Source organism: Rhea americana, unplaced genomic scaffold (genome assembly GCF_003343005.1).
Source record: "Rhea americana isolate MKP2758 unplaced genomic scaffold, rheAme1 scaffold_306, whole genome shotgun sequence".
NCBI classification, from domain to species: domain Eukaryota; kingdom Metazoa; phylum Chordata; class Aves; order Rheiformes; family Rheidae; genus Rhea; species Rhea americana.
The window spans coordinates 30,521-58,415 of record NW_028186431.1 but is presented as its reverse complement, the minus strand read 5'-3'; the positions used below and the strand labels follow the sequence as shown (position 1 = coordinate 58,415).

The 27,895-nt window shown below is 36.9% G+C and overlaps 1 protein-coding gene across 4 annotated transcripts; it reads left to right on the top strand.

Moving 5' to 3' along the window:
* Positions 1 to 7: 7 nt before the first annotated feature.
* Positions 8 to 23,013, top strand: TUBGCP6 (tubulin gamma complex component 6). Of its 4 annotated transcripts, none has more exons than XM_085309894.1 (27): positions 8 to 70; positions 419 to 1,232; positions 2,732 to 2,895; positions 4,330 to 4,540; positions 5,085 to 5,258; positions 6,336 to 6,457; positions 6,803 to 6,878; positions 7,073 to 7,182; positions 8,516 to 8,607; positions 8,706 to 8,845; positions 10,556 to 10,705; positions 11,313 to 11,394; positions 11,473 to 11,561; positions 11,738 to 11,853; positions 12,513 to 12,651; positions 12,743 to 12,859; positions 13,100 to 14,414; positions 14,901 to 14,959; positions 15,230 to 15,419; positions 15,694 to 15,862; positions 17,255 to 17,396; positions 18,556 to 18,750; positions 19,030 to 19,162; positions 19,411 to 19,624; positions 20,546 to 20,745; positions 21,586 to 21,748; positions 22,537 to 22,624. In XM_085309894.1, exons 2-26 carry the CDS (start codon positions 486 to 488, stop codon positions 21,735 to 21,737), a joined length of 5,298 nt encoding a protein of 1,765 aa, XP_085166020.1. In that variant the 5' UTR covers positions 8 to 70; positions 419 to 485; the 3' UTR covers positions 21,738 to 21,748; positions 22,537 to 22,624. The 4 variants fall into 4 exon arrangements, with proteins under 4 accessions (XP_085166020.1, XP_085166019.1, XP_085166022.1 ...); XM_085309893.1 differs by having other exon boundaries at positions 17,255 to 17,399; XM_085309896.1 differs by lacking the exon at positions 21,586 to 21,748 and having other exon boundaries at positions 22,537 to 23,013.
* Positions 23,014 to 27,895: the final 4,882 nt, after the last annotated feature.

The following is a 27,895-nucleotide window of genomic DNA, read 5'->3' as shown; positions in this document are numbered from 1 at the left end:
TGCGCGGCGGCAGGCGGCCGGCGCCACTGCGGCCTGCGCGGAGACCGGGCGGCGGCACCACCCGCCCCAGGTACGGCAGGGGCGGCCCGGCCCGGCCCGGGGTGGCTGGGTGCTGGGCAGCAGGCTTGGGAGCCGGAGAGGCTGGGGTCATCGGGCTGCTCTTGGGGCATGCTTTGCGAGGGTCGGGGGTGGGGGTGCTGGAGCCCGGCCGGCCCCTTCGGGGCCGCTGCAGTTGAGCTTGCACCTCTGAAAAATAAGCTGGTGATTAGAACTATAATATTATTTTTAATAACTCTTTTTTTTTGTACTAGGTTAATTTTCTCTCACTTTGGGTTATCAGTTTAGGTTAAAATGTATGAAGTTCTCATATGCATGGACAGCCACAAAACTGTCTCATCTTTTTTCTGGTATTTTCTAGTTCTTCAGATGAAACCAGAGGCCCAGCATAAAAGTGTAATTGTTGTAAACTGACAGTTGGATTTGAAATGGAGAGCATTACACAGTTGTTTGGTGATTTGTGTGAAGCACACCTGGCAGGTTTGTCATGGAAAGTCCACCTGGGCAGAAGGAGGATTTGCAAGAGGAGGGCTAAGCAAAATCTGAAAAGGGTTGCATATAATGCCCTGTTCATGAACCTTTTCCAAGATGAGGCTCGTAAGCTGCAGTCAAACGTTTCCAAGCTTCCAGTGAAAAACAAAATTTTGATGCTGTCATTCAACTTGAGAGTGGGTGGTCTGAGTGCTCAAGCAGATAGGCTGGAAAGTCTTGTGGAAGAACTGGAGACAGCTGATTGCCTGCCATTTACTGAAGTCAATTCTGTCTTGGATCTCTTAGTACAGCTTGCTGGAACAGGGCCTCCTCAGCCTGTATCACAAAAAAAGGACTATTTTCTAAACAACAAATATGTTGGGAGAAATGTCAAATATCAGGGTTATGATTATTATGATGTAAGCGTATTTGAAGCTGATGCACAATCTCTAATCACAAATGAAGAGTGTCAGTTCAATGACGTTATTCAGAAGACACTTCAGATAATGGAGGCTGCACCTGGGACAGGACTCCCTGCTATCGGGTTGTTCTCGCAAAGCTATCCTGCTGGTGACAAGTTTGAGAAAGAAACACGGGTCTCGCTCTTTGGTGCTCTGGTCCACAGCCGTACGTACGATATGGACATCAAGTTGGATTTACCACCAGTGCCTGACAATGCAGATTTGTCTGGACTTGCAATTAAAGTATGGTATCATTTAGTTTTGATTCAGAGTGAATGCATGCTTCCAATATGCTATTTAGAAATTCTTAAATATATGCAGTAATTTTTTTGTATAATAGAAACATGAGTGGTTGAATTTAAGCTGGAACGGGAATTCTTTTCCTTGTTGAGAGCCAGATAGGCTTTTCAGATGCAGAGATGTATGATAATGAAAATCTTGGTGTCTTCTATAGCGATGTGCTTAAAAAGGTCATCTGGCCATAGGCCAGATGAAATTTAGGCATCAGCTATATCTGTTCCTTCCCCACCCTGGTAATCTTTTGCTTACATTTTTGCCTGCTTTTTTTGAGCTTCTTTAAGTGGTTATTTGCTTCTGTTCAGACTGATTGCATAAGCATTCCTGTCTGAATGTGTTTTGCTRTTCAGATTACACTGCCTTATTTATTGTGTTTCCTTGGTTTATTGCATCTTAAACCAGTTGTTTCAGTTGTTAATTTTCGTTAAACCTCATATKTCCCACTGTCCATATATATAGACAGATGTGCTTTTCAGTGTGTACAGTTTCTGGTACATCTTACTTTCCTTTTGCTGTCAATTCTATTTACTTTTGCTATATTATATTCTCATATAACATTACTAGGTACTAGATAAACAAATTTGTTCTTTTTTTCTCTTCTTTCCAGTTTATTCAAAGTGTAAGTAGTTTTTTTTTTTATGTTTCTGTACTTTTAATCATTATTTTGTTCCTTCTGTTTAACGTATGGGTAGTTTATGCAGTTCCAGTTATTCGATGTCTTAATAGAAGCCTGAAGGCAAACGCATTAAAAAAGAAAACCCTTGTGCCATTTAATGTATGCACATCAATGTAGACTGCAAATAAGGGGAGGAAGAACCTGTTTTGATAAGCATTGTACCTTTTCCATCAGACTGGAAAATTTTTTGAGGAACGTGCTATGCTTTAGTTGAATGTGTCTTGTCAAGGTTGACTTTTACTAAAATCAGGTGTTTTAGTAAAATGCACGTGCAAATCCTGTAGAATAGGCAGGAGTTTAGGGTGTGGTATTGAGGATATAGATACTTGCATATTTTCTGTATGTGAACAGATTTAACAAATGGAATTAATTATAGTTAAAAATAGTTATAAAAATTTGAAGAATTAGGGCCTGAATCATTTGTTGAAAAGATACTCTGTGCAGTATTACTTTACTGGAGTGTTGCGTATTGTTGAATGTCCAGAGATGAGATTCTCAGTCAGCTGGTATGCTTACAGAAGGAATAAGTTTCAATGTTAATACCAGCAAAATGTATTATTTTGATGATGATTGTTGTTTTATGTACAGGCAGTGGTACCCACAGACATAAAAAATTAAAGAATGTTTACAAGAGAAACTTAATATAAAAGGGAAAAAACATTAAAACATTCAGTCACTGTATTACAAATGATAGCAAAACCTATTCTATATTAGCATAGGTTTCTGCAGTAGTATTGTTTCATGTATAGTATATAACCTCTTTTGACAGGTTCCTCAAAGTATAGACCAGTCAGAAGATGAGGGATTCCAGTCAGCATCCAATCTGACTCCTGATTCCCAGTCAGAGCCCAGCATAACGCCAGACATAGACTTGTGGGATGCAGTGCTTAATTACGGACCCAGCAAACGAAGATGTTGGGAAAGAATTGGATAGTATGTGTCTGATGTTACTAGCAAACTTAATATGCATCATCTGTATGTGTGTGAAGGTGCATTTCATCTTAGTTCCAAGTGACCTCAGTATATAAGGACATACAGGGGCGTATAACGAAACRTGCAAAACTAATACACAGAATTCAGTATGCTGCTGTAATAATTGAGAGAGGAAATAAAGGTCCTGCAGTTTCTGCAAACTGGTTCTTAAGACTGCAGTTAACCGTTTCATAGGAGGAGATTAAAAAATCTTTATCAAAAATACCAAAGGTATTAATGGAACACTTACTGCTTGTGCGAAATGAATGTTTTTCTTATTAATCAGACTTCTTATGGACTATGCAATTCCATTCTAAAATTATTCCAGATTTTCAGTTTCAAAAGAGATAATAGTAGTTGTACTAAAAGACTTAAACTCGTATCTCCCAGTGTTGTATTACTTTTTTCTTATATCTGTAATCAAAACAGAAACTTTATAACTGATTTCTTTATGGTATTATTAGACTTAAGAGTTTTTTTAACTGTTAAAGAGAAGATATATCTCCTGAAAGAAGGCTCTGTATAGTCTTGTTAAAAGCTTGATAGCACTTTAATCTGAAAAAGAAAGTACAGATAGCAAGTTTCTCTTGCATTCCTGTTGGTTGGTAGTGGACCTAATTCTGAGAGAAACCTTGCTCTTTATATCTTCTGTGATTTTTTTTTTTTAAGTTATGGTCTAGTACTGCATCTGTTGCAGTGTCATATGATTTTTTTTTTTCAATTTCAAGCCTCAGAAGCTTATTTTTATTCCCTCGATCTGATTTTCSAAAACCACTGTTGCTCTCTCTAGTTTTGTTCATGTAACAAGACAGTTTTTCTTGATGTGTTTAGTCTGTAGGACTCTCAGATTCAAAGAAAGCCCATATGCCGGACAGATTTAATGTAACGAATACTGCTACAATTCATTATTTTTGGAAGCTGTAGAAGAACAATTTGTTTTGGAAGGATTAGCTATCCTCACTGGGAAGAACTAAAATGTGTTAATTTAAGTCATAATATTTTGAGCATATTTCTTTTTAAAGTRATTTAATATTAATATTACAGTGACCCTGGAAATCTTATATATATGGCCCTTGTTTTACTAATGTGAAAACTGCTGCAGGGAAAGCCACCAGAGAAGCTTGGTAACTCTCCATCAAGGATTCTGTCTCTGAACAGATGTTCAAATTATCTACAAGTTTCTTCACTGTACTGAATTATGGCTACTGTTTTATTGACTGAACGCAGTTTCCTTTGATAAACTAGTATGATGCTAGTAGCAGTTTTTTTCTGTGAACAATACATATTACTGACTGTAAAAATCAGAATTGTTTTTGCTTTTTTTTTAGGAGGTATATTTCATTTGTATTTCCTTTTCATATAGTCACCTTTTAATGTTTGTTTACTTTGACACAGCCCACCAGGTAAAAAAGAGGAACCATACCTTACTGAAGCTGGGAGAGAAGCTTTTGACAAATTTTACAAGCTTCGAGAAGGGGAATTGCAGCTATTTAGTAATACTGTACTTCAGCTTCCACAGCTTGTGCTAATGAAAGAACCTGAACTTGTTAAAGATGTCTTGAATGTCCTCATTGGTGTGGTATCTGCTACATTTTCACTCAATCAGGTATGGAAGACACTTTAACTGCAGTTCTTAGTTGCATCTAAGGTTTGGTAGAGATGCTCTCAGAAGGATTAGATCTGCTTCTTTTGAGATCTTACAGTTATGAATATTGTTAAAAAGGTAAATGTGGCCTTAATGCAGTAAGGAGGTATTGACTTGTTGCAATAATAATACTGTTGTAATACAGCTGGCAAAGAATGTGTGTAGTCCTCTAAGTGAAAATTGGTTCAAGAATTCTTGACCATAGAAATTCAAGTATCTTTGTAGATTGGGTTTTCATTAAAGCATTAAATGGTCTTATTCTGTATGTTTGAAAACATCATTGTTGCTCCTGAAATTTTGCTAAAATTTAATGTGTTTATCTCGCTGTTCTAACTATAGTCTCAGTAACCAGAGTACCTGAAGTATACTTTTGTCTGCTATTATTTTTGTATGTAAATATTTGCTATTTTAAATCCAAATACATCTTTAAAATTTTGAAGCTGTTTTTTTTTTTTTKTTTTTTTTTGTTTTTTTTTTTGTTTTTTTTCCCCTCATGTCATTTTAGGCTGCTCAGACATTTGTGATAAAGGAGGGGGTTTACGTATCTGGAACCTCACCAGAGACAATGCACAATCTACTCTCAGAAGTGGCAGAATATGGAACGTACTACACACGGCTAAGTCGTTTCTCTCTTCAGCCAGTCCTGGATTCTTCATACAACAAAGGGCTTGTATTTCAGGTAATACAGTCTTATTTTATCATCTAAATTGAATGGGCTGATTATTTTAGATAGAGAAGATAAATCTGATTTCAGGTGAAGCTGGAATGCCTGCACTGTGCAGAACTGCAAAGCATTTTCAGTGCAAGTTTTTAGATTTGCCGATCCCAGTTCTTCAATGAGCATTGCCATTGTGAAACCGTGTTTAAATCAGAGCTGTGTGTATCTAGGGCTTACACGCATTGAAACAAGAGATGAAAGCACTTCATTACCTGAGGTGTGATTTGTTTAGTTCTGTTGTTCTCTTGAGAATTAAAGGAACACTATTTTTTTAGACATTTTATAAACATTATATGTTTATACATTAAAATACGATAGGTTTTTATATACTGAATGTGTATATAAATACATATATGTATATTATTTTTAGAAATGAAACTGAAATAAAATGGAGAAACATGATGTTCAATAACTTTAATTACTTCTTCACCATCTTTGTTATTTATTATGTGTAATTTTTTTCCCTAACAGTCATCAGTGTATTGTGCTGAACTATATGTGCACTGTGTAATATCAGATGAATTCATCTCTTTCTAAGACATAGAATTCAGTGATGATCAATTATGAAAATGCATTCCTTCTGAATATTTGATTTACAGTAATGTTAATAGAAAATGTGTATGTATTTCAAAAGGAGAAAAGAAACTCTGTCTTGCTAGAAAAAGCTAGACATTTTGGGATTTTTTTTTTTTCAAAACGCAAGTTAAACATGAAAACTGTACAGGTTTTCCTAAGTTCATCTTGTGGCTGTTAGTTAGTACTTCCTCAAAATGGCAATTCAAAGAAGCTGAACCAACATGCTTTATTATACTCTGCCAGAGTATAATCTCTGTGCAATGCATTTATAAAAGGTATAGAGGAGCCAGCTGGCTAACTTGGATGTCTTAAGTTGCATGGTGAGAGTATTTTCCTTTTACTTTCATGCAAAAATTTGCTTGGAAAGGGGTTTGTTTTCCTGCTGATGTACTTGATGTGAGATACAGATAGGCTATTAACAGCTTTAAGAGTAAGACTGTAAATATTTTCTGTTGATACTAGGCATTCACAAGTGGGCTGAGAAAGTATCTTCAATATTACCGAGCCTGTGTTTTGTCAACACCTCCTACTTTAAGTCTTCTAACAATCAGTTTTCTCTTCAGAAAATTAGGTCGTCAGTTGAGGTAAGATAATAACATTAAATATCTAAGCTATTCAGGGAATAAAAATGCAGTCTCTTTCATCATACGTGCGAAAAGGGACAGTATTAGACAGACATTGTTACACAGTCTTCAGCATTTTTCCTGTATTTTCTAGGGAAAAAGTGTGAAGTCTTTTAAACTAGATGAACCTCCATTTCTTTTATAACTTGTATATTGTATTCCATTTCTTTGTTATCCATATTATCATTCAGATGATACTATACTGTTGTTGTATGATACTGAACTATAGCAAACTTCACATTACTATGGTCTCAGAGACTTCTGATTAAAAGATACTACATATGTTTCAATACTRTTGTGTTTCAGATACTTAGCTGAACTTTGTGGCATAGGAACAACAGCGCTGGGGATCAGTGGCGGAGCTGATGCTTCATTTCCTACGGTGATCATTGATTTCATGTTTTTATATTTGGTTTGGTTTAGAATATTAAAATACGTCAAATAAAATTAGGTAGGATTTTATATAAAATATTTAGTGTTAGTCTCAGTTGCAAAAAAAGCCCAGAAGAAAGTTATGCTTGACTTTAGTATAGTGGAATTTGTTGTCTAACATTAGAATATTCTTCATTTTTTCAGGGTGTGAAATTGCTTTCATACCTGTACAAAGAGGCTCTCAACAACTGTAGCAATGAGCATTATCCAGTTCTTCTGTCTTTGTTAAAGACCAGCTGTGAGCCATACACAAGGTGTGTGCATACTGTTCTCTGAATAATTGTGTTTAAGAGCAGTTCTGAATTAATGATCTGGTGAGTAACTCTGCTAATTTAACAATGCCTTTTAACGTTTTCAGAGGGAATATAAGCTGTGACACTGTCTGCAAAACACACATGAAATTCATTCATTTTACTGTCTTCCTTCTTTCCCACACTTTTTCAACACATTAACATAAGGGTTTTATGTATGACTAGATCAGTAAATAAATATATATAAATAAGTTTTTTTTATTATTCTGTTTTGTTTTTGGCTGCTGGCCCTGAAAATTCACACTGAAATTTAAGACTCAAACTTTTAATTTTTCTTCTTATATGCCATCACTTCTAGTAAAATTCTGATACTTACTTGTACATAGTGTTTATGGGACTGACACCTAAATTTGTTTCATATCGCTATCAAAACAACAGTCCTATAAGCAATCAGGGCTGCCATGGAAGAAGACACCTATTGTCTGAAGAAAGTGTTAGCTCACTCATTCATTAACCTGAAAGAAATAAACTAATAGAAGTTGTTGTTGCTCTCATAAATCTCAGAAACATGAGTTTTAACATATAAAAAGGTTTTAATATTTTTACTTATAAGCTTAAAATTGAACTATGGTTTCTGTCCTTAACGTTTCTTTTTTTTATTATACTGAACCATCATCTAGAAACCGTGCTAGTATTGCAATTAATAGGAAAACAAAGCATTAGCTCGAAGGTGCTCTGAGCTTTTTTTATCTATAGCTTCAGATAATTCTATTTTTGTACTTGTTCAAAAGCTTTTTATCACTCAGAGGAAATACGAAAAAGCATGAGCAGATATTCTAAAATAGTAGTTGTCATTTCTGCATATATATTTAAAATGTCTCTAGTTCCAAGGAAAAAGTATTTTGTATTGTATCTTTGTTTTATACTCTTTCCTGTTTCTCCCTGCCAGAGTTATATCTGCTGAAAATAAATCCTTCCTGTTTTCTTTTCCTGTGCTTTAGATGTGCCTGATACATTAAGAGGTCTCCAGAAATCTATACTTAGTAATTGAATGTACAGAAATAAAAAGATTGTTTTAATTTAGGCAATGCTCTTTGATCTTAAATATTTTTCACTGAAATGTGCAATATAAAGGCAGTTTCTTTTGAGAAAGAAAGCGGAGATACTGTCTTGTGTATATCTTTAGATTAGTATCATTGCAACAGTGCTCARTTGCTTATTTTTATCCTGATCATAGCGTGGTATCCTTTGATGTCTTAAAGAATATACTTACTATTTGGCTGCAATAAATTTAAAAAGGTAAGAGGATTGATTTTCATTTTTTTTTTTTTTTTAGATTTATCTATGATTGGGTATACAGTGGTGTATTCAGGGATGTTTATGGCGAATTCATGATCCAGGTGAATGAGGATTATCTTTCTTTCAGAGGTACAGTATGTATATGAACATTATTAATTTATGCAATCTGTACTGTGTTAATTATTTAATWAGACATTTATACTTTCATCTTTTTGTCTGATGTGCAGATAAACATTACTGGACTCATGGCTATGTTTTAATTTCAAAAGAAGTAGAGGATTGTGTCCCTGTATTTCTTAAACATATTGCTAATGATGTGTATATATGTGGGAAAACCATAAACTTACTGAAGTTGTGTTGTCCTAGGGTAAGTATTGATTAGGTTCTTTCTTACAACATTGTAAAAACCATGACTCTTTAGAGCAAGTTTGTTAGATTTTCTTTTTTTTAGCAAACTTGCTCTTTTATTGATAAGTGATACTACATAAGCACAATTTTGATTCATGTACAATAATTATTTACTGTCATATATTTGTGAGCTCATTATCTRCTCTACTTGCTAACACCTCACTGCAGAAATATAATTTCTTAGTAACATCAAATTTATGATATACCATGTACATTCTAGTCTTCTGATTTTCCATTGTATTGAAAGCAGTTTTATCCTTCCAGGCACATACCCTCCATTCTTCACACAACTCACACTGTTCTGTCTGTTTAAAAACACTTCTGTCACTAAATCTTGACTCAGCTTTGCATAGCACTTTTATTTCAGCTCTGTCTACTGCTACATTTCTGAGAAGCACTTAAACAGTTCATTCCTATTTTGCAGAACAGGTCTTCTCCTTGTTAAGAAGAACATGTTAAACTACTTAGTGTCTTCCCTCTTCTATAAATACCTCTAACAGTGAAACAACCACTGAGGCTTCTGAAGTCTGTAGGCACTCTTTGCTGAGTGTGTTGAATTCTATTTCTGTGTAAGGTCTGAGCTGCCCAGTCTTGTCAGAGCTGAGCAGCTCAGTATCTCCCATCATGCATAAGCCTAATGTCTCAAGTGAAATGTCCCCTTTGCTGGTTCTCCTAGCAGGCTGCTCCAGTAAGTGTTCTCAAATCATGATTCAAGCGTGCCCATAGCACTGCGCTCTGTGTAAAGCAATGTCAACCATCATTTCCGTTATAAAACATTATATAGCTTTGTCAGTCACTAACACAGTATCTTAATAGAAAATTCCCCTAGGATATAGGAGCGCATGTTCAAACATACTCTTGTCTGTTTGAGAGTGGCAGCCACATATTATCCCTTTCCATGAAAGTGCCCTGAACAACTGGCTTTTCCCTCTTACTGAGGCTGACACAGCCCCAGGAATGTAGCTCTGGGTATCCCATCTTCTGGCCTATAACAGCAGGTTGGAGAATCCAAGCGTGAGCGAGCTTGTGCACTCTCTTCTTGTGGTTAACCGATMCATTTTCTATGCTGAGTAGAACAGCTTCAGAGGTTTAGAGAGGGAGAAGGGAAGCACAAGGAACTGAGATACTTAGCTTACAGAATAGGTACTCTGTGATGTGCACTGGTCATATTTCTAACTGATGTRTTTTGTGTAGAGCTTACTGTTGTGTTAGTTAAGTTCCAATCTTCTATTAATTGGGAGTCTGAGGAGAGATATAAGTAAATATAAATCTAATTAAGATCACTTTTGATAAGAGAGACTCATTCAGTGCCAAGTTACTCATTCTCGGTAGATTTGATATTCAGAAAAGCAGAATTTTAGACATTTAGAACGTTGCTAGTATAAACGTATCTCAGATTTTAAATGCCTATGCAATTCTGAGGGAGGAGATGTAAGAATTCAGCTTTGACCAGTGATCTGAGTTCTGAACAGTGTACCTCTGTCTCCTTCTGTGAATGCTATAGTATGCTCAAAAGGTTTTTCATTAAGAATTTTAGATTCTATGCGGACTCTTGTTTCAATATCTTGAAATGTTGCTACTTTTTTTTTTAAGTTATAATGTGAGTTAATAATTTAACATTTTATAATTTAAAAATATATTTAAATAGAAATTTCTCATTATTTTTCAGCATTATATTTGTTGGTCAGACATACCTGTTCCGCGAATTTCAGTTATTTTTTCCCTTGAGGAGCTGAAAGAAATAGAAAGAGATTGTGCAGTGTATGTAGGTCGAATGGAAAGAATTGCCCGATACAGTTCAATAAGCAAGGAAGAAAAGGTAAATGAATAAAGATCTTATTGCTGGAATTTGTTTCCTTAAATATAATTTTTCATATTTATTGTGACTTTGAAAGAATTTGCTTTCATGATCAGATTTTTCCTGTTGATCAATTGCTGTCTGAACGGCTATCATACCAAGTAAACTTTTAATCTAATTTTTAATAAATTAGGTGACATGTTGTTGTTTGTTGTTATTTTCATATTTTTAATTAGTTCTTGACTTCCATTGGAAAGCTTTGAAAAGATTCTGTTAGCTTATAATTTGACAAATGCAATAAACTAATTAGTAAGCAGCTAAGGCTCTCCCTATTGGCCATTTCATCTGAACACTCTTAATAGAAACAGACTTATGTCTGTCAAATGCCATCAATTTAGTGTGTAAATCAGACTGATTTGGTCTAATGTAATGTGTGGGATATTAATAAACTTTCAATATTAATTAAACTGACAAAATATAGACTTTCAATTTAATTGCTTACATTATTCCTATTCATTTACAGTGACCGTAGATTAATAACCATTTCAAAGGGTGCAGCTGTCATTGCAACAGTATATTTTCAAGTCTAAAGTAATAAACAAATACCAGGTGGGAATTTTTCTTCTAGGATTTGCGCATGGAAATAGCCAAACAAGAGTTAATTGTTCACGCTCGAGAAACTGCTAGCAAAGTACTAAAAGCCATTAATGGTAAGTTGCAATGAAGTTTTGTGTATTTTTTTCATGCATTTGTTGATGTGAAATAACAATATCTTTATTATAATACAGATCGACAAATATCGGAGCGAATGGCTTTGGATGTGAAGAAACGAGAACAGTTTCAGAAGTTGAAAGAGCAGTTTGCAAGAGATCAAGAGGTGTTTATTTGTGTATTTCTAACGGATAGTGTGTTTTCTAGGCAAATACTGAAAGAATATTTTGATTTTACTGTACTGAAGTTATATGGATAGCTTCCATATAACAACTTCTTGCAGTTGTGTACATCTCAACTGATGTTGAGTGTAGCTTTTAAGAGTTTCAAATATTTTTACAGCGTCGCCTTGCAATAAAACAAGAGGAGATTGACGATGATTTCAGCTATGCCCGAGAGCTCAGAGAGAGGGAAAAAAGACTGAAAGCTTTAGAAGAGGAACTGGAAAAAAAGGCAAGGTAAATATATCTATGACTAGTCTACCAATACTTAGAAACTCTATAATCATTTTAAAGATTTCTGGAAAAATTATTTTACATTACAATTTATGATACTAGCAATTCCCAGATGTTGCTCAACAAGGGTAGTGTCACCAGTAAAGAGACTGATGTAAGGATTTGTGGTAAGCTGTGAGCGATTTTGAGATTTAGAAATGGTCACTAGTTCAAAAATTTGGGAACCACTGGTTTCCACCAACGCTATGCAGTTTGTTTTTTGTTATGATCAGAGTTTGAGGGAAAATTTTAAATGAATCTTGCAATTATAAACTGAGACAACAGCAAAAATGGTCAAATATTTGTCAAAGCAGAGATAGAAAGCAGAGAAATTAGATGAGTAGTATAACTAATTAATTGTTAATGTTATCTATCTAGTTGTATTTCATATTATTCTAGTATATCTAAACATTCTTATGAAAAATGAGTGACCTACTAACATAGTTWAAAAGAACACATATCGACTAAGAATACAGTCTTGTTTTTTCCATTTGTTTTTACTCTATGAATGATGCCTCTGACTTTTAGTTTTAAAAAGAGATTTCTCATTTCTGAAGTATAAAAAGGTCTTCAGAAGGTAAGATGAAAATCAGTAACTTAGTCTTTTTTTTACCTTCGTTTAGGCAAGAATTAATTGACCATTATAGCAAACTTTCTGATGATGCAGCCCGTAGGGAACAAAGAGCTTTGTGGAAAATCCAGCGACACAAACTGGAAACAGCCCGTCTCAATTTTCTATTAGAAGATCAAAAGCGAATTGAGGTATCTTCTAAAAGGATTTAAGAAATACTGTTTAGAACATTTAGTAATTTGTACCTTTAAAAGCTTTTGGTTCTGTCATTTTTACATATAGGAAATGCTCGAGAAACTTCCAAATGGAAACTATAGGAGAAAATTAGATATTATTCCTTACAAGCAGTGCGCGTTGGCTTTAGATACCAACATTGTTGTGGAAGATCCATGTTCACAGGTGGGTTTATTTTCTTACATAAGCTTCCCATTGCTGTTTTAGGTTTCCCTAAAGTGAATTGGTTTGGTTCRGTTCAGTTCAGGAAACAGAATATTCACTGTAGCAGCATAGGGAGTAGTTACACAAGATTTATAGTACATCTGAAAAAATGGAAATCTGAAAACTTTGATAAAGTTGTGTCCTAATAAATATCTTGATTATATGACTAGCCATACAGTGTAATAATTACCTCTGTTGTAGGTGTCATCTGTGAAACATTTGCATTCTACTGAGAGACTTGGCAGGAAAGAATCTGAGACCAGCCTAGAATATGTTGCTTCTACTGACAAAGCATTGACCATGCCACACCCGACAAAAAATAAGGCTGATCAGCATCTTCAGCCTGAAGCACCAGGATCTGAATACCATTTGCAAAGTCCGGAGCAGGCATGCAGCCCTCTATACACTGCTAACTCCTTGCCTGACTCTGATGTGAATATAGAAGATTTTTTATCAAAACCCCAAGATGAACAACCTGTTGCTGTTAGCATAGAAGGATCTTTGCTAGATGAAGCATTTGAAAACATTAACTCTGATCTTTCTGAGACTTCTCAAATAAGTAAAAATCRGCCTCTCTTGGGAGGAGCACTGGAAGGAGAAGACAATACACCATTGTATCAGCAAAATGAGTATGATTTTAGTACAGTTCTCAGACCGTCTGCTGTTTGGCAGGGACACATTAGAGTTGGAGAAAATGTATTTGATGTAGACTATAAAAGGCCTCGGTGGAATATTCATGGCCATGCATCTGACGCCAGCATTAGAGTGGGAGAATATGTGCCTCATGTGGACACGTATCAGCCACATTCGCATCTGTACGGGCATTCTTCGGACTCCCACGTAAAAATCAGCGGCTCTACTTCTGACGTTCAGTCTTGCCGACCCCGATGGAATGTTCATGGGCATGTTTCTGAAGCTCATATTAAAATTGGGGAATATGCTTCAGAGGTAGARCCCTCAAGGCCCAGGTGGAATATTCATGGACATGCTTCAGAAGCCAATATTAAGATTGGCGAGTATGTGTCAAATGTAGCGCCTACAAGGCCTCGGTGGAACATCCATGGTCATGCATCTGATGCCAATATTAAGATTGGTGAAAACATGTCAGAGGTTGTCTCAGCTAGACCTCGCTGGAATATCCATGGGCATGCATCACAGTCGCACATTAGAATTGGAGAGCTAGTTTCAGATACAGAGCCTCTGAAATCTCGTTGGAGCCCATTTGGCCATGCATCCCAGTCAAGCATCCAAATAGGGAACTGGGCCCCATCTACAGAAAATGACCCAATACCTCATCGTAAAACCTTTTCTGGTCCCTCATCCAGCTCCACAGTTCAAGTACTTCTYTACAATGAAGAATTACCTCCTGCTGAAGGAAGTAAAAAGGAAGTAAAAGCATCAAAAGGCAAGAAAAAAACTTCACCACAGTCACAGTCATCTGACAGTGTTCCAGTCTTTCCTGACACTTGTGCTAAAGAAGACAATAAAGTAGATATAACAGAAGAGAAACAAGAAGGTAATATAAAATTAAGTTTATTCATCCAGCATTTGTTTAAGACCTCATGAAAGAAACTAAATATTTATGTTCAAAGGGGTACTTGATTCCTTGTATATGCTTTTAGACTATATTAGAAAACAGAGACAATTTCAGCATAGCCTTGTTTCCTGTCCTACTGCAGCATTAAAAAAAAATCTGATCTGAAGCTTTGCAAAGCAGAACCTAGTGTGGTCTTCAGTAGACCACTTGTGTTCTGAATTTTAAAGAAATTCTTATTCTTTTTTAAACAATTTGATGCTAACAGTGTTAATACAGTGAAAAGGACAAGCACAAAACTGCCTGGGCTGGACTATGGAGAAGAACCATTGCTGGGGTGGTTATTTTTTTGACAATCTGTATTCTTTAGAGAAATTTTGGAGAGCGTCAGGGACAGATCTGTAGTATGAACTAAATATTATAAGCAGTTTCAAGTAATTGCTGTTTTTAATTTACTTGTAATTACAGTAATTGCAAATAATGTGGTCAACAAGGATTCTTCCCCAGATTCTTCGCAAAGCTTACAGGTAAGAAAAAAGGTGGTTGCGGAAATATCCCATTTCTTCTGTACATCTTCTACACAGAAGTAGTAAGTAGTTAGAGTAATGAGTTTCTCTCTTAATCTCTTCATCACTGTAATGCCATATTGTTTTTTACATGTCTGAAGAAAAACAGGTAAGCAAGCTGTATTATTTTCAATGGGAGCAGCAATTCAGTTACCTGTAAGAACACATCGGATGTGAATAATTGAAGTCAATAGCTTTCATAACACTAATTAATCCATTTTTTTCTGTTAGGCAGAAGAACCTGAAAAAACAATTCCACAAGATAGTGTGCCTCAAGCAGCCTTGATTTCTGAAGCTCATTCTCCCAAGACTGCAGAAGAGGAAGAGGGACAGGATACATGGAAGAAAGAACAAGCTTATTTGAAAGCCTTATCAGACCAATATTGTACTGAAAAATACCAAGATCGTTACGATCTAATGTGTGAGTAGAACTCTTGGAATAGTAGAAAGAGGCAAATCTGGTAAACTTGAGCAAGAAATCTGAGCACAAGAAAAAAAATATCTGAATTACCAGTGAATTACCAGTATTACAAACTGTAGCAATTAAATAATCCCTTTCTAGGCATAAAGGTGGGTAATRCATTTTGACACATTATGATTTTCTAATCCAGAAGGGTGTGCAGAGATCAGTAGAAACAGATTATCAAATTGCTAAAATATGATAATTTACAAAGACTAAATATGTTTAAATTTAGCAGAACTACCAGTGTCTCATCTCTTGCATCATGTGATACCAAGATCATACACTTTTCCTGTGGATCCTACGGTACAGTCGGCAACAGATGAAACAGCTGTACAACTGAGTGAGCTCTTATCTCTGCCAGTGCTAATGAAACGCTCTATTACTGCTCCACTTGTATCACAGTGAGTATTAGTTAGAAGTGATGAACCCATAATTTAGCAATTTATTCCATCTTACTAGTTCTTTACTGAGACAAGAGTTGTGCACGGGTTTATTCTCTTAAATATTCTTTCTGCTTCCAGAAGTGGTTCAGTGGATGGTCCACTACTAACTGAAAAGCTCATTTATATTTTAAGTAGTAATATAAACTTTAACTTATGTGTGTAAGTTAAAAATATGAAGGTCTGCTTGAAATATAGGGGCTTGGAGAGAAGTGTTTTCTCTCAGACTCCTGGATTTTGGAGCAATGGATTTGTCATCATCAGCTTTCTTGTTCTTTTAAAAGAAAGCATATTATTTATATTATTTGTGCTGGTTTATATTTGATTTTATCCATGAAGACTGATGATGAGAAGAAAAACAGCAGATGAAAGATTGGTGAGGAGAGAGGAGAGAAAATCTTTTGATTATGTGAAAACTCATGAATATAGATCAGGATGTATTTTTTGTTTCTGTGGGAACTCCAGCTTCTTTAAGGCTGTTTTGAATTAATARAAGTTGTTCTTGTTGTTGTTGGAATAAGTAGGGAAACCACATACGTGTTGGACCATTTTCCTTGTATATCTAATGGCATATTAAACAAAAGTTTGTTAATACATAAAAGATCAGGTTTTGTCAAGAAAACCATTATTCACAGATGTATTAAAATGCTTTGTGATTTAGAATCTTCTTTGTTGTGGGTTTGGGGTTTCCATATACTAACTCTGAGTGTGCTATAATTCCAATTTAGTTCAATGTAGAAAGATCTAATTTAGTTTTAAACAACCAAATTGGCTACTAGAGCTATCTGTGTACAGATGTATTCAGCAAAACAAAGCAGCAAAGTAAGTGAGCCTCAATTGCATGCTGATAGGATTAAACTATTCCTGGTATGTGACTTAGTTTAAAACTAGTTTGAGTACCTATACTATACTTCAAACTATAGTATAGACCTGCTCTCAGTATCTGGTGTGAGAGCTTTATCCATTAGGATATTATTAGCAGGGGTTTAGTAGTTCTACCTAATCTACCTAATCGTGGAGGTGACCCAGAAAGCTATTGAAAAAATGTTGCTGCAGGCTCAGCAACATGTTTTGACGATCATTGTTATATAGCCAGTCTTCAGATACTTATGCAATGCTGTTGAATACCTACTCCTCTATAGTGATACATTTTAATTCTGGCATACTCTAGATGAAGAATTTTGAGCATAAGCTTCCTCTCATTTTCTTTTGTTTCTGAGAATGTCATGTAGTCTCAAATACCAGAGTAAGTACTGGAGAGTTAATTTGATTGCTGTAGGCATGGCTGTGCTTTAAGAGTAAAGAAAGAATGGCTTGTAAGAATGATCCCTTTTTGTGTGTTTTTATTCTTAGTGTTTCGCTTGTGAACAAAGCAATAGTTGATTACTACTTTGTGGAACTGAATGTAGAGAAGCATTTTGAGGCACTGAGACACTTCTTGCTAATGGAAGATGGGGAGTTYGCTCAGTCGCTTAGTGACCTGCTGTTTGAGAAGGTAGTTGCTGTGTCTTCTGAATCCTTCRTGGTTTTTCTGATTATCTGCCCTGGCTTGATATCTCTGGATTAATTTGAATGGGATTGAGAGAATGACGTGAATTAGAATCGGGGCTTGTGCCGTTTTCTTCTTTTTGCCATGTCAATAAATCTTATAATAAGGAATTCTGTTAAGGCTGTAAGGACTGAAGCAAAAGATTTTCACTCAGAAGAACTCAGAAATGATGCCCATGCCCCAAGGAAGTCCCAAGGAAAAGAGTAATATTTCCTATTGCTAATCCTAGCAATAGAGAGAGTACAACGATTTGTTACACTGAGGATGATAATTTCTAATTTTGCCAGATCAGCATTTATGGAAGGGAATTTCACTCTTTCCTGTGAGATTATGCTATTAATGCTGCTACACTATTGCTCTGTCCCTTCTCATCAACTTGCAGCAAAACTGGAAGAGCCTGTTTCCATTGGCAGAGACCCAGCACAGAGGCTCGTGTTGTATAATACATACACATTGTCGTGTCAAGCATCCTACAGTGTGGAGGGCATCTGAAGAGGGTGCTGGGCCCTCTGACAAGATGGTATTCTTGTGACTTACCCCTGTGTTCTTGGGTGAGGCAGCAAGGTAGGAGTGATAGCCCGTGTTAATGCACCAGGTTACCAGTGGAGATACATGGCCGTAGGATAGTTATTCCAGCTCTCCAAACCCTAAGAATGCTTTGTACCCAGCAAGGGAAAGCACTTAGGTGTTTAGGCTGCATAAGTACTCGATTTATATATCTCCGAGGGTGCCAGGTTGGTGAGAGAGGCGGACAGGAGTCAGATAGCTAATGCAGGTCCTGTCCCTGGTTTTCTGCCCCACTAGAGCCTAAAGGCTGTGTTCCCTGTGGAAAGGATATTTAGCAGCTCCTATGCAGTTCAGCATATCAAAGAAAATCAGTGCAGGTATCAGATTGCCCTGAAGCTCTGGACAGTAAATAATTCAGAAGTTGCATTGTATGCTGTTTATGCATCCCTCCTGCAGAGGTAGAACTGCTGCAGGGGCTATGAGAATGGTGCCCAAGAGAGGATAGTCACCACTTTACTATCCCACTTTAATTCACTTGCGTTCAGAAGTCAACACCACGAGATTATTACTGTGTATTTTTTTTTTCCTTTTTTGGTAGCTTGGATCAGGACAAACACCTGGTGAACTGCTGAATCCACTGGTTCTTAATTCTATCCTAAATAAAGCATTGCAGTACAGTCTTCATGGTGACACCAAGCTTGCTTCCAATCTTTCTTTTGCACTCAAGTACCTTCCAGAAGTATTCAAGCCCAATGCACCTGATGCTCTGAGCTGCTTAGAGCTAAGATACAAGGTAAGAAAGTATATAGAAAAGAAGTAGTATTGCAGTTATGCTGTGATTCTTAGGTACCATGGTAGAGAGAATATGTTCTTAATAATGGAATACCTTTAAAAATTGAGTCTGAGAATCATGTGATTGAAATTGTAGTATTTACTTAGCCTGCCCATTGTATTACATTATTAAAATACATATATTAATGTGTTACATGTCCCTAAAATACCTGTATGTAAAATAATCATTTCTAACATGAAAATGTAGTATGATCAGTTATTTCTTAGTTATTTCTTTTAGGTTGACTGGCCTCTGAATATTGTCATTACTGAGAGCTGCATGAATAAGTACAACAAGATCTTCTCTTTCTTGCTACAATTGAAGCACATGGTGTGGACTCTCAAGGATGTTTGGTTTCATTTAAAACGCACTGGTAAGAATAATCAGTGAACTAGAGAGTGTACTGTTTAAAATGCTTTTATTGCCCTCTGCTAGAGAACTGATTATAAACATACCATTTAAAGCAGTCATGTGAAGCTTCAAAAGCCAAAATTGATTAAAGAAACTCAGTTGGCATTTTAAACAGGTTCTACTAATGGAAACCTTCATTCCTTAAAAAATTCTGGTTTCAGAGAGTCTCAGTGGGTGCTGATGATAGGATATTTCTGTTTTTATTTTCAGCTTTAGTGAGTCGTGCATCAAATTCTGTTCAGTTTCGACAGCTCCAGCTGTATAAACATGAAATGCAGCATTTTGTGAAAGTTATTCAAGGTTACATTGCTAATCAGATTCTTCATGTTACATGGTGTGAATTTGGAAATAAACTGTCTTCTGTGGGCAACCTAGAAGAAATTCACAGAACGCATGCTGAATACCTTAACAAAGCAATCTTCAGGTAAACTAGCACACTTATTTTTTACTTCCAGTATTTAAGTGAATGAGATGGGCAGCTTCAATCTGTTTGGGCTAATGTGTTTGTGCAAAACTGACTTCTACCTGACAGACTAAGTAGTCTTTACATGCGAAAGTGCATAGAGTAGAGATGCTCTTAGGAATGGGAAAGGAAATTCTTGACACATAATGAGATACGTATTTTAATGCTTTTCCTCAGCTGCCTATCTTCTTCATTCCCCCAGACTCTTTGGGGTTGCCTCCAACTTCCATTCACTCTGCTACTGCAAACATCAAGTACATCGAAGTTACACAGCTCTAACCTGAAGGCTAGAGGGCATGTTTGGCCTGGTTTGATTTTTCTCTCACCCTATCATTGTTATAGCCTGTATAAATGAATGCTCGTTCATTGTGCGTGAGTAGTATGCACAAATAACCCTGGTTAAGGATTGTAAAACACTCCCTTTGTACATTATATATACCTTTAATACATGTGCAGTGTGCAGAACTGCACTTTGAAGAAGCAAATGTGACCTAATGCCTCCATCCAGATTTGTGAGCAGTGCAAGAGTCTTTTAGAAATCACATGCTTTTAGCCCTTTGGTTGCTGTGTATGAGGTGTGTGATTACTAGCAAACTGTATGATCCCTTAAGGTTTATGATATGCTTTTAAATGTCATCCCTTTTGCAATGCAGAAATCATTCTAGAAATCAGATATACTAATGCAAAAGTCAGTTTCTTGGTTCATGTTAGGTTTGGGCACTGTTTGTGAAATCACCATTACAGTTGGCTGCAGTCTTGTGGGCTTATTTTTATTTCTTTAAGAAACTAAAGAGAAAACCTAAAGGATGGTTACTCCTTTTTTTTCCTCCTTACAGCCAATAAATGATTCAACTAATTTTAAAAAATTTTTTGTTTTGCTAGAGGTCTGTTGACTGAGAAGGCAGCTCCTGTGATGAACATTATTCACAGCATCTTCAGCCTCATTTTGAAGTTCCGCAGCCAACTGATCTCTCARTCTTGGAGCTTTGATGCAGGGAAACAAATGGCTGTTCATCCCAACTTTGGTTTGATGCAGCAGTCTTACAATACCTTCAAGTATTATTCCCACTTCTTATTCAAAGGTAAGAATTTGCATAAATTAGAGACTAAGATAAGTGATATGAGTCAACTCACAAATGAAGAATCCGTAAAAAGGTTTAGGAAGTATAGTATAACAGCAGTAAGATATGTTTACTTAGTGTGTTTCTGCTAGAAGATGTAGTCTGCAAATGAAAACTGAGTTTCTTGGTCTGTGTGCTGTAGCAAAGGTCTGTGTATCTATCAGTTAAAGTCCCCACACCTTCCATCTAACAGATATTCCAAAATTGACCACAAATCTTTGCTGCTTTGCAAAATAAATATTTGACATTAAGCTATATATGTGCTTACATTTTCTTTTTCTCTGGAGTTGAATTTTGGGACTCATTACTGGCAGCAGTGAGAATTAGATACAGCTTAAAAGTAATTTCATGTATATCTGCATTACTTGAATATCACTGTTGTTATTAGCTTTTAAAATGTTGATTCCCATTTTGGACTGAGGCTGAGAGTCCTAGTACTACTAGGAGCTTATGTATTGAGAGCTCCAGGCAAGTATTCTTCAGGTACACAGATCATTTGGCAAATTCTCTGTGTCTTTTAACATGATAAAATTTCTTTTGGCTGTCAGCTTAGCCTACAGTATGAAGAAGTTGATCTGTCTTTACTCTCTTTTTCTTTTCAGACCTTGYTTTTTTTATTTATTTTTTTTAACTAAAAGTTACTTACTCTTTCCCTGAATACAAAGATGGTTCATAGTTTTATTTTATTCTGTTTAGAAATCCCAGCACCCAAGGGACTGTTTTCCTTAGATGTATTTTCTGCAATATTCTTCTAGTCAGATATATTCCTCAGGAAATGAGCTGCCCTTTTTATTCTTTAAGGGTGTCCAAAAATGGTGTCAAAGGATCAAAAACAAATATTTCAGGATGAGTTAGAATGGCTGCTTCCAAATTCTACAGGAAGTCATAACACCTCTGGGAGCTACCTAAGCCCATACTACGAGATCTATGGTTGCTTCATGGACAGAGATTAATAGACCATTCCGTAAGGAAATATGCTGAGTGACTGAGTTCTTTACACCCTCTTTATTAAGCACTACAAAGCACATGTGTGCTTGTTCATCTACACATGTTCCCCCAGTCACTGTGTATYGTGAAATGCTCTCTTTCACACTGGGTTGACCCAGAATCCATTGAAACACAAAACAAAGTCTGTGRACTTCAATGGCTTTAGCTCAGGCCCCTAACCTCTAACTATACACCTTCCCTTCTTCCTTGCATGTTACTGCTGCTTGCTAATTCGCTTCAGTGTAGTGCATGGGATGTTTGTGAAATCAGGGAGGTCTTGTTGCCTTTTGTTAAGTGTGTTTATTAGAAGGGTTCTTCCTGTGCTATTAAGGATGATTAGAACAATCAGTTTATTCATTCACAGAGCTGAGGGGTTTGTCTCAGGAATTTCTCTTTGATTTCCTCTATCACAATGGACTCCACTCAAGAAAACTTCAGCAGACCTCCTTTCGCAGAGGTCACAGCAGGACCTAAACATGATTCCTTGTCAACTGACATTATGATAAGAACATACCACCTTATTGTAGAAGCAGCTTAGAATTGATATGTGTAATCTTTCTCTTGCATTTTTTTTGAAATAGTTTATATTTTCCTAAAGAGGCACTGAACTGCTTTCCTGATGTAAAATTACATGTTTTTTTCTGTTGTTTTCAGATTTCTGCTTTTTTAAAAAAAATATTAAAATGTATGGATGCTGTCAAGAAAAGACTGATTTCAGTATATAAACCTTAATTGAAACATTTTACTTTTTTCCTTTTCTTCCAGTGGTAACAAAACTTGTAAATAGAGGATACCAACCACATTTGGAGGACTTTCTACTGCGAATCAACTTTAATAACTATTACAAGGATAACTGAGATTATTACAGAGGATCATTGATAGCATGGTAAAAGAGAAATAGGTAACTTATATACTTATGGTTTATAGAAGCTTATGCAAATGTCATGCAAGAGACATTTTTCTTTGATAAAATAATCCATCATCTAGCAGCTTGAAGAATATAACCCCCACATGTACAAAATGGTGCCCTTTAAAATTCGTAACACCCAGCAGTTGTTCAGTCCACTGAGGATTAATATTGTTATTATTACAAGGATAGAAAAAATGAGTGCCCAGTCTTCACAGGGAAGAGAGTGTAAAACTGTATATCTGTGAATGTGTAAATGTATTATTTTCAGTGTTGTGAATTTCCTCTGATGTAAATATACATATGTGAAATAAATTAAAAGATACTTTCTAAAACTTTCAAGCRATAAGTATGAAGTACAAATGCTCAGACATGTAAATATCTATTTATTTTATTTTCAAATTGATATTTATTCTCAGTCTAAGCATGGTAGTTAATTTTAAGGCTATTAGTCACAGTGAGAGAGAACATGATAAAAACACATCATGTTGAGGAGACCTGACAGAGAGATTAGTACTTGATTAATCAAGCATTTCATACTTGTTGGATCACTTAAAACAGGGATAGGAAAAATAAGTTTGATGTACACTGTATTTTGTACTGATTATGTAAAATAGCAAAACTAAAATACAACTTCATTAAGGTAAAACTAATTCCAAATTCTGGTGGTTTCAACTACAGGCTCACATTTTCAGTTCGTTCATAATTTTCCAAATTTTCCTTCTGTGTTGGTGTTTTTTTTTTTTTTTCCTTTCTCCTTTCTCCGTATTTCAAAGAAACCACTGTATTTTTTCTTCATGGCATGAAATTATTCCAAACAGAGAAGCAATCTGCTTCGAAATTGTCAGGTTTGAAATAAGGGGATTTAGAGATTATGAAGTCACACTTGCTTAAAAATGCAGATATACTCATTAGAATCTCAGTGTCTAATTAACAGTCACTTAACTAGAGATACAGGTGTAGCCGACATACTGCTACTATGGGATACTCAGTATGGTGCTTTTTCATTGATATGTAGATAGTCTCTCTAGGTTTTTTTTTTCTGAAATKAARCACTGGAGTCGGAATATACGAACCATAAAGTTGTCCTGAATGACACCAGAGCTCACTTCTYTGCAGGAGCAGGAACAAACTCTGTATAAAAGGTGAGGTAATATGCTATTGTAGTGTACACTTACTATTCTGTTTCTCTCCTGTCTGTGCTATACATAACTGTCTTCCTACCGCTGTACAGAACAGGAGACTGAAAGCGCAAGTGGCTTGCAGATTTGCAGATGCTACCTGAGCAGGTAGCGATCCGTCTGTCTGACGGACTTGCTCGCTTCAGGAATTAAACCAAGGCACAGTAGCTTTATGTGCGAGTTTGCCATCACTTACATGACTCTCCACTAGAGAGCAACCTTGCAGCTAGCGAGGAAACCCTTATGAAGGGTCCTTATGAGGAGTCCTGTACAATGAAGGAAAAATGGAAGGATTATCAGTAGCTAGAAATTGTAGTCTTGTCAAATGGAAGCCTTAAATACAACTTGTTGTCTTCCCACAGTATGCTGATGCAGGGTCTCCTATGTGGTATCATAAAACTTGCCTGACCTACTGCTATACTTGCAGCATATGTCATTCCCTTGTTGATGAAAGATGCACTACACTGACAGAGACTAGTTTACTTAAATTTAACCTGAAGTAAGTAAGTGCTTTATTATTTTCTTAATCCTTTATGCTTTTTCCACCTTGCTATTTCCCCTTTTCAAACATTTATAAAGCCAGTGATTTGGGGTGTGGCTTGAGGGTTGGGCTAAATGATCTCCAGAGATTCCTTCCAACCTTAAGTATTCTGTGATTCTGAATCTTCTAATTCAGTTTAAATGCTGCTGTTTGAATCTGTTTGCATCCCACTCCCCAGCCCCAGTTCAGTAATACTGGTTGTTTTATCAAAATTCATTATCTTTGTAGGTATCTTGGGAGGAATCTAGTAGCAAAGTAAGTTATGACTTTAAGTACAGTCTTACAGTGATAAATTCCTTCCTTACAGTCAAAACAGCTTTCAGTCTTGGGGGCAGGGGGGTAGAGTAATTTTAATTAATTCTGATTTGGGAAATACTCCTCTTTTAGAAATGGCAAATGGGAAAGATCATGAACCATCTCAGACAAGAAAAACTGATTTTCAATTTAGTATTATTCTCATAATATCACTAAGTTGAAAACTTGTATAGAAATGGTTGTAGCAGTACTCAGTTTATTTGTATAGTAAAAATTTTGAGCATAGTGGATTGAAAGGAGAGTTACCCAACAAAACCTACAACTTGGAATTTTGATCCCACATCTTGAACTGGTAATTCCCAACTTGTAGCAAGAGAACTGATGGCTAACAGAACTGTAAGCATTTGAGGTCTGTCAAAGGTTGATGGTGGGCCATAGAACCTGCAGACAAACATAAAAACTTGAGCTGAAGCCTAATTTCAGTTTTTAATAGTATTTTTTGCAGGGCTCATACTTCCTTTTAGTGTTTGTGAGTAGCTGGTTACARTCAATATTGAGCTTTGATGCTAGCTGAAATTACAGCTTTTCACTTGCAAGTTTATTTACCGAGTAACTGAATTCAAGAAACTGATACTAGTTTTAAGTAGATAGAGGGTGTGCAGCCTACAGTCAATACAGGGAGGTTTTTTTATTTCTTTATGCAGCTCACACACAACAGGGAGGCTGCTGAGAGGATGGAAAACCTGCTCAGTCACCAGCCAGGCCTGGGACTCAGCACAGGTATGCCATCATGTGGCATTAAGGGAAGTCACTTAATATCACAGTATTTCAGGTCATCCTYCTGAAAAAGGATAATAGCATTTATCTTCCTTTGTGAAACCTTTTAAGAAAAGCTGAAGGAAGTAGTATTAAATAGCAGTTGACATTTTAATGATACAATATGATAGATATTTTAACTTTTAATTCAACCCCAAAATGTTAAAAACAAGCGAAATAAGCTTTGGAGATCAGCTTAGTCTTGTAAAATCCTTTCTCTTATTGTGTATATGTAAGTAAGCATGCTTAAATCTTACCTCTGAATGCACAGGTTTAAGAATTCTGCAGTGCTGTGCAATTACCCAAGCATCTTTGCATATCCAAAAAAGCAGTAAAAAATAAAAGAAAACCAGTACAGTGCATGGCTGTTGCATGCCTTGCTATATGGAGCTAAACATGTCAGGTATGTGTGCACTTCGCCCTGGGTTTCTGTATCCCCAGTTAACTGATCATTCACTTTTACAGCAACTGTAATTATTTAGCATACAAGGGGGAAAAAAAAGTGTATATTCTCCCTTTTTGGTGAAATCTTATATTGCTGTCTGATTAGCAACAAGGCAGAGAAGCCTGCTTAGAACTAGTGTGGGCAGAGCCACGCTGCAGCAGGTGCTGACTGCTCGTAGGGGCTAACGCACAGCGCCATGCCTYGAGGGGCCAGGAAACCAGGCACGTGCCAGGCAGACCTTGGCCACCCAAGCACCGCAGTCAGCAGTGCAGCTGTCTGATCCACCYGCTGCGGACGTCTGCGCCCCCATCTCAGCCCCTGCGCCACTGCCACCCCCCTTCTCTTTCCAAGGCGGGGGGATGACAGACAGACATGGCGGGGAGGGGTAATGCTGCTTGTGTGTTGTCCTTCAGCACTGTAAGTAAGTTGCTTATGCTTTTGTCTGAATTAGAGGTATAAGCTTGCTGGGATTAAAGGCATTAACCAGAAAGGGGGAAGATCTGCCACTCAGTTTAAGCAGCTAAGTGAGGTCGTGCTTTGAGCTGCTCTTTTAAACTATTTTACGCTGTTCTAAGAACAGTGTGTCTAACATCCATCTCTAGAGCAGGTGGACTGTTTCTTAAATCCAGTACTGGTGCTACTACAGTACCAGGATTTTGGTGATGCATGGTTCACAAAAACCTATAGATGTGCTAGACAGCCACCCCCAGCTCCACTGCATTACCCCAGCAGCCCTTCAGTTCCAGTGTCACCCTACCTCAGACAATTACCAAAACTGGCAGCTGCCTCCCTCTTTCCTCCCAAGGCATTAGCTATGTGACTTATTTGAGGGGCAGGAGGGARGAGAATAGAGGTGCTAAATGGGAGCAAATTCAACAATTTTATACAAGTGAGAAAAGCAGAGCAGTAGCAGGAGTTACCATGATTGAGCACTGCCACTGCAGGAAAAATGCACCTGCTGAAAATGGCTAAGTTTTGAAATGAAAAGAGGAACTAAAATAGCTATTCACTACATTACTTAGAATTTAGCCTCAGCTGTATTTCTTTCTCTTAAGATGTAACAGTACTGTGAAATCCCCCTAATGGGTGCAGATACAAGTACACAGTCAAGCATTATGTGGCCCTGGCTGAGTCAAGTGCAGGTTACCCTTTGCACCTCTCACAGGCCTGATATCAGTTCAGGCCAAACCTGCTACTTGGCCCTTGGCATGGAGCATGTTCAGGCAAAGGGCTGATGCAACCTGTGGGATCCACTGAAGGAGCAGATTCAGACCCAGCTTAACCTGAACTTAATTCAAATCCCTGAAGCATGAAACTAAGAGTACATCCTCCATCTGATCAAGCACCACTCAGCACAGTCTTTTCAGTCACACTAGGTGATGTCAAATGGCCACAAAGCCCTTTCCTAAAAGGGCCTTGAGAGGTCTTAAAAGGGTAGATGGTACTTAAGCAGCTTTACCTCTGACAAGAGCCTGTATAGACATTCAAAGCTGGATCAAGGGAGCACACATTGTTTTAGCCCCCGAACAGGCCCCATCACTTCTTTTACAGCATAAATAAAGGAAAGGTGGCCACMATGTTGCTGCCAGTATTGGACCTCATGGCTAACGAGGTCAATCACTTCCCACTTCCATCATGGACAAAGACTGAAAGCTAGGCAGGACCAAAGCAATACTGTTGAGTACTCAGCTCAACCGATGCTTCAGAGTTCAGAAATTACCTCAGTTGAAGCAACTGGAGGAGCTGCATGTATGTCTGGTTGGAAAGCCAACTAAATCAGTGTTGAGTGACACTCCAGCACTACCTCAAGATGTTTGCTGAGCACAAGGGTCTTGGTGGCCAAGCAGATGAAGAGGCATGCATGGCTTCCAGAAGTTGAGAACCCTGTGCTGAATGCACTAATTCAGTTAGCCCTTGAACTTTAATTAGACCAACATATCATAGAATGATTGAGGTTGGAAGGGACATGTGGAGGTCCT